Raw genomic sequence first — 12,180 nt, forward strand, 5'->3', positions numbered from 1 at the left:
CAAGCCGGGTGGCCTTGGGGACCCTGACGCAACTGCCCTACAAAAATTATGTCTTGCAGACAAGGAGTGCAGATTTCTGGAAATAAAACCTGAGGTCTAACCTGGTGGGTCTTAAACTCCCAAGGCGAGTTGGATTTCTGCTCTGTCGCCGTCTTGTGGGAAGGGCGGGGCCTTGCTGGGCAGGAAGGAGTCTCTCATCGCTTGGATGGGGATGCGTGGGGGGACTGGTGCAGCTGGAGACCCGAGCCCCTAAATTCTGCCGCGTCCCTTTGCCAGGAGGTGTCCCTCCTCCCTATCTGGTGGGTTAGTCTCCCCCCAAGAACTCGTTGCCCCCCCCCGACAGCTGTTGTCTGCAAGGGGCTGACCCCCACCCCCAACCGTGACTCTGTTTCCTGATCTGTGACCAGACCCTGAGGCTGAGATATGACTTAGAAGGTGAGGCGCGAAGTGTGCCCCAGGGGGCTCCACATATGCCACCCAAGTCCTGGGGAACACACACGGGGTGGCTCAGGGTGCAGATGACCGCAGTGCTGGCCTGGGCCCACTTGTCTGAGGTTCTGGATTCGCGGGGTGACCGGGAGCTGCTCTAAACATTTGTGCAAAGCTTCCCTGTGCAGGAGGCTGAGCTGCCAGACCTGTGGTCCCTGGTCCAGGCAGGTGCCCGAGACTTGGGGACACCGGGTGTGTGTTGGCTGGATCCGTCACGGAAGACCTGCTCTCCGCCACTCAGCACCAGCCAGACCGCATGCCATGACCCCAGCCGCATGGATTCGGTGGGCGATGGGACCCTGTGGGCAGGGCCACAGGAGGGGCCGCAGGCCTGAGGGGCAGCCCTGAGGGGTCATTGGAGCAGCCGGCCTAACCCACAGAGAGCCTAGGAGTCGTCCGTGGTGTCCCGGGGGCTGGACGGCTGCCTTCCTGACAACAGACTCACTCATTGTGCCTGAGCGGAAGGGCTTCGGTCTGCAGATGCGAAGTGGGGCTGGACGCCACATTCCCTGCAGGGCCCGTGCTCAACAGCGTCCTGTCGGCAGGGGTGCTGATCTGAGGCTGCTCATGGCTCCCCAAGGGTCCCGCCCTGCCTGCCTGTCCCTCCAGGGCCAGCCCTGTGATTACCCTGTTCCTGTAAGGGGGGCTCTCAGCCCCAGTGTCAGACTTAGAACGTCCTTCTCTCCTGGCGGAGAGGAAATTGCGTTTGAGTCCTGATGTTGAATTCGGTCCTAAAATCCTAGTCGTGCCTGTGCAGAGATGTTTTTCTCCGAATTTGATCCTTGGATCAGATTCCCACAGTGGACTCTCGAGGTCTCACTGCCAGCAGGGTCACAGAGCCCTCAGCGCTCTGGCCAGGGATGAAATATTCAGTTTGACGGCTCGTGCAGGTGACGTCTGCCTCCTCGTCTCCGGCCTTTTATAAAGAGGAGCCTGCGTGCGGGCGGCAGACGCCCATCCCGTCCGGCTGAGGCTGAGCAACGGGACTGCAAGGTAACCTCGGGAGGGGCAGGTGCGGGGTCACCGCCTACCATTACGCACAGGCCGGCTGACAGGTGGGGTCCAGCCTCGGGACAACGGTCTGAAGTCACTGAAACTGAAATTGCTATGAAAACACTCCGCGCGTGTCTTTTGCCCAGAGCTGTCTTCCAGGGAGCGGCCGGTTCAGGGGTGCTGGGAGGGAGCGGGGCCCCCACGGTGGCTGGTCTCACCCTCTGGGCCCCTTGTGCCGCAGGTAGACCGGAGCCCGTCCGTTGGTGGAGGACGCGCCGGGGAAGATGACGGCCTGCTTGGTGCGAGGGCTGGCGCTCTGCCTCCCGCTGGGGCCCCTGGCCGGTGAGTGGCTGCCTGTCCCTTGCGCCATCTCCCTGGCGGCGTGGGCAGCTTGTGTGCGGTGGGTCCTGCGCTAGGGGGCCTCCAGGGTGACCGCTCTCTCTTCCCCTGCAGGGACCAAGCCAGTGCATGAGGAGGAAGGTACTGTATCGTCCTCTGGTCTTTTCTGCTGTGTGTCTGGGTGGGGCAGGGTCAGAGGGGGGCTGGGTGGGAGCTTCTGTCCGCAGCAGAGGAAGCAGGAGGCCTGGGTCAGCTCAGGGCCCAGCTATTCAGGCCGAGGGACCGGAGCCTCTGCCCTGGGCCCTGCCCTCCCGCCACCTGGGGCGGCACAGGGCAGGAGAGGCCCTCTGAGCCCCTGAGGCTTGGCACCTCACCCTCAGGCCGGACTCACCCCGTGGCCCTCCCCCGAACGCCCGCCCCACAGCAGCGGCATCTGGACTCCAGGGCCGGGGGCTGTGGTCCCCTCTGAAATCCCACCGGGAGGCTCCCAGAATGGGGGCCAGATTTCCTGCCCCTCCCTCTTTCTCCTCGTCTCCCCCAGACCGTGAGTCCCAACAGGCAGAACCCAGGTCATCACCCAGATGGCAAGGCCCCAGGATGCTCCGCCGGAGGACCAGGGACCACCCAGGTCCTGGCTCCCAGCTGGGAGGGTCCCTTCACGGCATGGGGGCGCTGGGCACCGGCCGCGGCCCGAGGCATCCGTGGAGGGGCGGCCTCGGGGCCGGACGAGCGGGCTTGTGTCTTTCAGACCCCTACGCGGAGCCGCCGGCCTTGCCTTACTGGCCTTTCTCCACCTCGGACTTCTGGAACTACGTGCAGTACTTCCAGACCCTGGGCGCCTACCCCCAGATCGAGGACCTGGCCCGCACCTTCTTCGCCCACTTCCCCCTGGGGACCACCCTGGGGTTCCATGTCCCCTATCAGCAGGACTGAGCCCAGCCTGGACCCCCGGCCGCAGCTCAATAAACTCACTTGAGACGCACAGATGCTGGTGGTTTTCTTTCAGGAGACCCCTCCACGCAGGCCACATTTCCTGTCTTATTAGACAAATGAACCACGGCTCGGACTCAGGGCTCTGCTCCGCTTGTCCCCCTGACAGCTAAGCTCACGATGCCCTGGGAGGGGCTGCGGGGCCCCGGAGTGCGGGGGCGGCTGAAGCAAGCCCACAGCAGGGCACCGCCTGACTTACTGACGGGACCCAGATCCAGGCAGCCACACCCCAAATCCCCTGCCCGCGGCCACCAGACCCCCAGGGGCCACTCCTGGGCTGGGGCCCTGCCTGCCCCCTTTCCTCAGTGCACTCCTGAGGGCGGTTCACACCAGGGCAGCAGGAGCCCAGCCTTGGCGGAAGGCTCGGGGCCCAGAAGCACCGCCCTTAGTCCAGAAGCCGAGGTGGGGAAAGGCCGGCCGGGCGCGGCCGGTGGCTCCGCGTTCGTACGTCAAAGCGAATTTCCCCGTAAGGATTAATGGAAACTCAGATGATTCGTTTCGAAACCCCAAAATATTCATATAAAAATGATCACAATACTGTAGTATAATACAAAATAATAAAGAAAATACAAGACATCAATCAACTTCCCTTCGAAAACCTTCATGGCTGGTGCGAGGGAGACCAGACAGCTAGTTTGAATTTGGTTTCTGCAAATTAACGACGACAACAGTCCCCGTTCATATGATCGCCAGGCGTGAGGATGGGTCTTGAGCTCCCAGTGGGGACAGTCGGGCCTCAACCTCACGCAGCAGGCAGAAGGCACGCTTGCCCACAGGATCTCCGTGTTGCGACCTAGCAGCTCAGTTTGCCTGCGTGCACCTTCGTATCCCGCTCGGACGTCGCGCCGCCGGCTGCCCGGGCCGCCTCTCTGCAGGCTGCTCGGAAGGACCCCAGCCCGGCGCGCCCTCCGGGAGGGCCGTGTGATGCCCCGGCCGGAACCGTGTCCTCTCTCTCGGGCACCCGCCGACCCCCTACCTGCCACCTCACAGTCCCAGGGCATCTCACTCCAAGTTCGGGACTCCAATCTGGCCATGACCCTCCCTGCTCACCTCAGCACAAGGCAGGCTCAGTTCTCCTCTCTACACGCCTCCCGATTCCCCCTGGCAGGCAGATCTCGTGGGGGACCCTCCACCCCCTGCCCCACGCCCTCACCCCCCTCACCGCCAGACCTCCACCACTGCGCTCCTTGCCGGGCGCAGGCACCACCCATGACCACCGCCCTCTCGCCCTCTTGGTGGCTGGTGACCTGGGGGACCACATGCCCTGGGGACCCAGCCATCCACTCCTGTTGTCCTGGGGAGTCATGAATAGGGTTCCTTCCACTCGCGAAAGGACGTGGGCAGGATTCGGGCCCCACGGATGACCCAGACCGACCAGGTGCGCTCAGGGCTCCTCCCAAGGGACATGGTCTTTCCACCTCGGTGACATCTCACATTCCCAGTTCTGCCACCCCATGAACATCAGTGTCCCTGGGGTGGGCCCCGAGCCCTGGCTTCCTGGAAGGTCTCACCCCGCTATGGGAATAGGGTCCGAGGAGCAGCCTGTTGGTGACCACAGACTCGTGGCTTCCTCGGTCTTTCTCGGGTACTTCAGCGTGATGCGTGTCATGGTGACACCTCAGGCTCCCCCACACTCCCAGCCTCTCCTCGCCTCTCCTGAGCCCCATGCTGCTACTCAGGCCACAGTCTCCCTCAATNATGCTTTAAAAAGTTATGATAAAATACACATATCATAAAATTTGCCACTGTAACTATTTTAAGTGGCACTAAGCACATTCACGTTGTTGTGTATCCATCAGCGCCATCCATCTCCAGAACTTTCTCTCTTTCCCAACTGAAACTGTCCCCGTTAGACACTGACTCCCCAGCCCCTCCCCCAGCCCCCAGTGCCTGCCCACCTGGTCTCTGTCTGTGAATCTGACTGTTGTAGGACCTTCTGCAAGTGGAGTCCCACAGAATTTGTGTGACAGCTCGTTGCACGGAGCATCACGTCCTCAAGCTTCATCTGTGTTGCAGCAGGTATCAGAATCTGTTTCCTCTTTACGGCTGAACAGTATTCCATGTTGTGTACAGAGCACACCTTGCTCAGCCGTCCACCTATCAGGGAACAGCTGAGCCGCTGCCACATTTTAGCTGTTGTGAACTGTATGAACATGGGCGTGCAAATATCTCACGAGGACCTTGCTTTCGCTTCCTCTGGGGACACACCCAGAGTGGGGCTGCTGGATCCGTGGTATTTCTATGTTTAATTTTTGAGGCTCCCCCCACACTCTCTTCCACGACGGCTGCACCACTTCCCCGTCCCACCAGCAAAGNCGGGGTTTTAAGTAGTATCCGTTCTAATAAGTGTGAGGTGGTGGCTCATTGTGGTTTTGATTTGCATTTCCCTAATGGTTAGTGTGTTGAGCATCTTTTCATGTGCTTATTGGCTATTTGAACATCTGCTTCAGGGAAAGGTGTATTCAAGTCATTTGCCCGTTTTGAATTGGGATCTGTTGCTGTTGAGTTTTATGGGTTTTTATATATTGGATATTAATCCATGATCATATGTGTATGTATACGTATAGTATATATGTAATGTGTAAGCACTTGCCCCCATCTGGCGGGCTGCCCTTTCACTGCACTGACCATTCACGTTCTTTTCTTTTAAAGTATAGTTTATGCACATCAGTACTCGTTTCAGGTGTACAACACAGAGATGGGACAGCTGTACACACTCGGTGCCCCTGCAACGTTACGGCGGGGCCTTGCCACGTCCCCAGCCCNGCTCAGGGACCCTGTGCTCCCGCCCTTGGGCAGGGTGTGCCGGGGTCTTGCGTTTTTGTCTCCCCGCGTCCTGGCCACGGGGTGATCTCGGCTGACGGCGGCGCTTGTGAGCTGGTGGCGCCGCAGCGCAGCTCGAAGTGTCGGGGCCAGCCCATCGACGTCTGGGCCTCGGTTTCTCTCTCAGAGCTTAGGGAGACAGACCAGACCCTGCGTCCGTGCGCCCTGAAATCACGGCCTGGCCGAGGCTGATTGCAGGTGCTGAGTGGAATAGAGGCGGAGGTGCCTTGACGGAGGCACCCTCCCGGCTTTGGGGTGGTCCAGCTCAGATTTAGCAGAGCATGGGCGAATGCTGAAGGCCACGCTGGTGTTTGCTAACTAGTGGGGGTGCGGGAGCAGAGTCCTGGGGGGTCAGAGGGAAGGGCAGGTCTTGTAGTTTAACCGCAGGCTGTAAGGTGCCTGAGCGCGGGGGAGAGATTGCGGCTGGAAGGGGTGGCGGGGCTGGTTCACCAGGTGGCCTGTGGCTGTGCTCTCTGCACCCCATGCCTGAGGCACTGCCACCAAACCCCGTCTTCTCAGTCCTTTGGTAAAGGCACTGCCCTGGGCAATGTGGACTCAGAGGCTTTGCAGTGGGGGTTATAGGCTCCGATCTGTTTCATGGCAGGTCATTGGAGAGTTTGGGGATTGGGTTTGGGGGTGGGAGGGTGGAAAGCTGCGAACCAGAGCCTTGGGAGGGTCTGGACGAAGGCCACACCTGTAGGTGGGAGCCGGGACACACTCAGCAGAGTCTGTCATTGGTGGGATCTGCCAGGCTTACTTCGCCATGGGGAAACGGGAGGGAGATCGAGGAGAGCGGAGAGAATCCTGGGCTTTTCTCCCAGATTAGCATTACTGAGAACAGCCATGAAGAGGAGGCTGGGGGTTGCTCAGTACTGGGGAGCCAGGAGAAGGTGGAGCAGACAGCCTGGGAACGTGGGGGTGGCAGCCGGGACCTGTGGGCGGAGGCCTGTGCTCTGACCTCACAGACACCCAGAGTCCTGAGTGCGTCAGATTGCCCGACTTTGGCTGTGGCACGATTTTCCTGCCACCAGAAGTGTGGCAGTGGGAAGTCCTGTGACGGCCCCCACTGAGCCCCCAGTCAGCAGGTGTAATTCCCAGAAGAAGCAGGGGGCAGTCCGGAGCAGAGAACTCAGCAGGCACAGTTTTGCACGTTTGGGGCCTGGCCTCTGTGGCAACATCTTACAGGGAATTAGAACCTCTTCTCCAGGCCTGCAGAGACGTGGTGGGGTTCAGGGCACTGGGGGGCGTGGTGCTGGTCAGGGCGAGAGCGGGAGTCTGTTCAAAACCAGGAGGAATCAAGCAATGTAAGACCCAAGGCGGCCTTCAAAATAATTCCTTGGAATGCTGCCTCTCTCACCCACTTCCTCTGCCTGGAACTAAATTTTGACTCCCCCCGGACACCTTTCCCTCCCTCCCCTTCCCCTGCCCCAAAGGACTGACACGGCCTCACCTTTCCCTTCCCAGGCCGGAGGCAGCACCGGGCTCCTGATGGACTTGGCGGCCAACGAAAAGGCAGTTCATGCCGACTTTTTCAACGGTAAGGATGCCGGGATGGGGGTCCCAGTTCTGATCTGCGCGTCTCTTGCGTGTGTTACAAGTGGGATGCTGTGTGACGTGAGCGCGGGGGTCAGAGGACGGCAAGCCCAGCTGTGTGCCGTTCTCGGGTGCCGAGCAGTGTGTAGGAGGGGACGACACGGCCCTCAGCCTTGGTCCTCAGGAGGACAGGTGGGATAAAGTTGCCCCCCGTCTTGCATTCCACTAGTTGAACTTGGACATGGCTGTGGGAACCCCAGCCTGCCGTCTCGTGCCTGCTGCATCCCGACAGCTGGTTTCCTGTCCTTCCCTGTGTCCCTGGGATCTGGTCTCTCAGCTCCCTTAGCACAGCGACAGCCAGCTCCCCACCCCCTCCGCCTCCAAGGGCGGGACTCGCTTGTATATGAGAGCTCTAGCGCTAGTTTCCGGGAACGTGGATGGTAAGCGCGGTGCAAACAGTGTGTGTGACCCCTTCCCGCACGTCCCCCAGGGTGTTTCTCTCTCTGGGTTCCGATCTCCTAAGGCCTTGTTCCCGCAGAATGTACTAGTTCTTACTAAGCGTTCACGTCAAAGGGGAGACACGAGGAGGCTTCCTAGGGGGTTAAGTGCTGTTTTCTCTCTTTGTCACCCTCCTTTCGTCTGGGCACCTGCTGCTCCAAAGAACTTTGGGCTCTGGTTGGTGGCAGCTGGGATGGGACCTGGCCACACTGGTTTGATGCACCGGCCCCCCCACCTCCCACCCCAGATCCCGAGTCCATGGTATTTTATCTGGAGTCTTTTTAGCAAGTTGTCTAAAAAGAGAAGCCAGGCTGTTGAATTAGGTCCGCCTTCCCGGGGAGGCCGGCCGCTCCCCTGAGGCGACACCCGGGCCACCCGCAGCTGTGAGGCCTGGACTGCGTTTCCCTAGCTTTCCGGAGCACCGTGTGAAGGCCCTGGCTCACGTGGGCCACCTGGGCGGGCCCTCACCCCGGGCAGGGCGGGCGGTCCCTGACGCCACCCGACCCGCTCCCACGTGTGATGGCCTCCTTCGAGGTCCCACGTGTGTTGTGTTTACAGACAGTTGTGCGTTCTAGCGTTCCGGTTCATGTGGTTTCTGAAAACAGCCCGTTGATCCTGCCAAGAAGGCGCCCGGGAGGGACCCGGGCTGCTCCGCGGGAGCACGGGGCAGGAGTGTGGGCCGCCTCCACCGTGTCCGGGCTGGGAAGGGAAGGGGCACAGAAGAGCTCAGCGCGGCGTCAGCCTGCCCCCGACCGCTCGCGAGGTGCTGGCCGCCCTTCGGGTTGTGACGGTCCCCAGTGTTCTGTGAGAAGGCCGTGAGGGTGCGCGTGGCGTTTCTTCTCAGTCCTCGCTGCTCGAGCAGAGGCTCTGCCCTCTTGCCCCCTGGGCTCTGGGGTTCAGACCGTGAAGAGGGGAGTGTTAGACGAGACAGCACGTAGGGACAGTCGTCACAAGAGCCCTGGCAGAGGCCCGTGGCTTTGCTTCTGGGAGCACATCACAGGGCAGTCTCCCCGGGGGTGACACCCCAGCAGAGGTTGGAGAGTGTGACAGGTTAGCTGGGGCTGGAGCTGGGGACAAAGTGCTCAGAGCTGTAGGCCCACAGGCCAGCCCGGCTGCGGTGGAACCGCTCACGTCTGTGTGGCGGCGCGCAGCCGAGCAGGGGGTCTCTGGGACAGTCCCTGCCCGTGACAGCCTGTGACAGCCTGGATGCAGAGGCATGACCGGGGCCTTCCACTCACCTCTTTGTAGCTCCATGTTTACCCTGCACAGTTTGGAACGCCCGGTACTACCGGGGTCATAGATTTCCTCTCCCTGCGGTGACAGCAAGGTGTGCCGCTCGTAGTGGGTTTAGGGAGTGCGTAGACACGCAGACTGTGGCCACTGTTGTTAGGGAGTGCGTAGACACACAGACTGGCCGCCGTCGTTAGGGAGTGCATAGACATGCAGACCGTGGCCGCCGTCGCAAGAAGTGGGCACTATGGGTTTGTCGTGTTTCTTCCGGTAGGAGGGGCTCAGCCTGTTTCTCAGGACTCGCTTCGGGACAGCCATTCTTGCATGGCTCAGTGCTTCCCGCACCTTCCTCCTGCCTGGCCTCGGCATCCCCCTTTCGGTGGGGTTCTGTGCCAGCCTTCCGGCCGCATCGCCTCACCTCTGCCTGTGTTCTGTAAGATTGTTACTGACACAAAGGAATAATGATGCATTTTAGCCTGTCTGACTCTGGGTAAAACGGTGTCTGTCAAGGAGTCCCTTCGCCTGTTTGCTGCTGTCTCCCTATGTTGAACGACCATGTAATTCATCTTGATGTTCTTTTCTCATTGTTTACCTCACGTGCCCCATTAACACGTGGTTTTGTTCGTTTGTATAGATTTCGAAGACCTCTTTGACGATGACGATATCCAGTGAGACGCCGTCCAGCAGTGGCTGCGGCCGCGTCCCGTAGCTGTGGCGGAGGACAGCCCCAGGTTGTCCCCAGGAACTGGTGGCCGGTACTTGAAATCAGGAGATGGCGAGCCAAGAAAGAGAAGGATGGTTTTCACCATCTGCGTGAGGCCCGCTCATCTCTGAACGTGACCAACTCTTGTCTGTCAATTAAAACAAAAGAGCTGCCGTCATTGGCCGGGCACTGTTAGTTCTCGCGTTTTGAGCGAACGCTGCCGTCCCAGAAGTCTGCGGGAGCGGGGCGGGTGCAGGTGTGTGTCGGCGAGCGAGTGAAACACGCTGGTCCGCTCACAGACACGCGGTGTGCTTCTCCGTTTGCGGTCGTGCGTGAGTGTGACGCTCACGGCCGCCAAGTGGCATTCGTGGAGGAGCAGGGAGCGGTGTGGGGCGCGCCCTGGGCCTCCTGACAGCGCTCTGCCCCGTGGGGGTGCACAGCACGGCTCCCCCGCCGCGGGCCCTCTGCCCCCTGTCCCCTGCCTTGCCACCGGGGCAGCTGCCGTCCCCAGATCCGAGGCTCAAAGATTCGGGACCGCTGGATAACGGCCCTGCAAGAGATGCCTTCTGCGTGAGAAGTGCATCCGTCCGTCCATCCATTTCTAAGGAACGTAACATCTAAGGGGAACAAGGTTATTTAAGTTGCTCTTTAGGTCACCTCGCAACAGGTAGTGGCTGTAAAAATTAAGATTCTTGTTTCAGCGAAGACTGTTTCCTCGACGGGGAACGGCCAGGCTCCAGGCTGTGCTAAGCGGTCCCCATGTTGTATCCAGCATGGCCCCTTAGAGGATCAGCGCGTGCGACCTCCACCCCGGGAGCCCGCGGGACCGCGTCACCGACGGCCTGTTTGTGAGCCAGGCTCCCGCCCCAGGCTGGGAGGGGGGAGGTGTCAACCCTGCCTCTGGTCGCCGTGGGCTCCGCTTCTGGCACTTGTGCTCCTGCCCCGAGGGGACACCACAGCCCACCCATCGCACGCTTCCTGGCGGAGAGCGGAGCGGCGTCACAGCCCCGCGTCCCTGCAGACGGGACAGTCGTGGTCTGTTGTGTCGGAAGCTTCAGGGGAAGGGGCCCCCCCTGTGTGGGACTCAGAACGACAGCTTCCCCGCAGGGGGCTGCGTCCCCGGCGCCTTCTGTGGGGGCAGCCAGGAGCCTGGGTGAGTGCGTCAGCCGTCAGGTGGTTGTCCCACAGGCCCCTCCATTGAGGTTACAAGAGCCCCTGAGGCCGCAGCCCCGCGTTGGCCCCGGGGTCGCAGGTCACCCAGGAGCTGCGGGCCCTGCCCCGCCACCCCGCCTCCCCCTGCCCTCTTTCCTCGTGGGCAAACAGGCTCCTGGTCCCTGCGGTGCCGCCTAGTTCTTGGGTCTCTGCTCTTCAGCAGGCGGGAGCGGCTGACCCCATGGGCCCCGGTGAGGGGGTGGCGGGGCGCTTCCGCCCGAGGCGGGGGGACCCCTAGTCCCAGCAGCGCTGTGAGTGGTTTGCACACAGTTAGGCCCGTTGGGGCATCTAAGCTGTAGACCACCCACCCTTCCCCTTCCCAGAAGCTTCGTGCTGAGGCCGGACGGCATTCGCCCCTTTCCCTCCCTCCCCTCGCTGCGCTTTGCCCCCCCCCCCATGGGGAGCAGTAAACACCAAACACCGCGGGAGGCTCCCCGCACCCCGTGCTCCTCCCTGGGCCTGTGCTCACTCTGCTGGCCAAGCTCTCGCCTTGTCAGTCATACGGTTTTATTGACAGTGACCGTCTGCTGCGTGTAGAGAGCCCACTGTGTGGCCACGTGGTGACCCCAGGCCCAGCTGCTGGCAGGTTGTGGAGCGGCCGCTTGGGGGGTGGGGGGCTTCTGGGAGCTTGGGGAAGACGCCGCAGCGAGAAGGGCAGGGCAGCGGGCCGGAAGGGCTGGCGAGCAGAGGACAGCTGGCCGGGGGCTCGGGGACCCCGGGCTGGGCCGCCTCCCTCCTTGCTCTGCCCTCCCGCTGCTCTGGCCGCCAGTGCTCCCTGTCCCACCGTCACCCTCTGGGGCTGTGTCCCTGAGCAGGCCTCCGTCCGTGCCGCCCCCTGGCCTGTCAGTGGCGGCCAGGCTTCTGCTGTGAAGGGAGGTGGCAGCGCCCCGCAGACCCTGGGGTTGGGGGAGCACCTGTCTCCGGCGGGGAGGGCGGCCAGGGGATGCCCACCGCTCGGTGGCTGAGATGGGCTCCTCGGAGAACATTCTGCTTCACTCTTTGGGAACCCTGGGATCCTGAGCTCCCCGGTTCTTGGACGTGAGAAGACTGTGGGGGGCGCCCTGTCCACACCCTGTGACCGGTCGCAGGGGCATGGGGCTTGGGGGCAATTGTAGAGCGACGGTCCGCCCGCCCAGCTGTTTGCAGACTGTGGTCAGGGCCTCTGAAGGAGCCTCTTCCTTTCCCTGCCCTCAACTCCCTCCTGGCTTCACGCCGGGCCTTCTGGCCTTTGTCAGAACTCCGAGCAGCTGGGCCAGGCGTGCTTCTAAAACAAGTCACGCTTTAAACAGCAGCCTTAGTGATTCTGGAACTCTTAGTGCTGTGAACTCCGCCCGGGGCCGGAATGAGAAAGTGCTGAGTCGGGAGCCCTC

General features: G+C 61.5%; 1 protein-coding gene across 1 annotated transcript; it reads left to right on the plus strand.

Moving 5' to 3' along the window:
• Positions 1-1,766: 1,766 nt before the first annotated feature.
• OTOS (otospiralin) lies at positions 1,767-2,754 on the plus strand. The gene is made up of 3 exons (XM_077758640.1): positions 1,767-1,824; positions 1,936-1,962; positions 2,570-2,754. The coding sequence occupies exons 1-3, from the start codon at positions 1,767-1,769 to the stop codon at positions 2,752-2,754; spliced, it is 270 nt and encodes an 89-aa protein (XP_077614766.1).
• Positions 2,755-12,180: the final 9,426 nt, after the last annotated feature.

This window comes from Crocuta crocuta, unplaced genomic scaffold, assembly GCF_008692635.1.
Source record: "Crocuta crocuta isolate KB4526 unplaced genomic scaffold, BGI_CrCroc_1.0 scaffold290, whole genome shotgun sequence".
NCBI classification, from domain to species: Eukaryota; Metazoa; Chordata; class Mammalia; order Carnivora; family Hyaenidae; genus Crocuta; species Crocuta crocuta.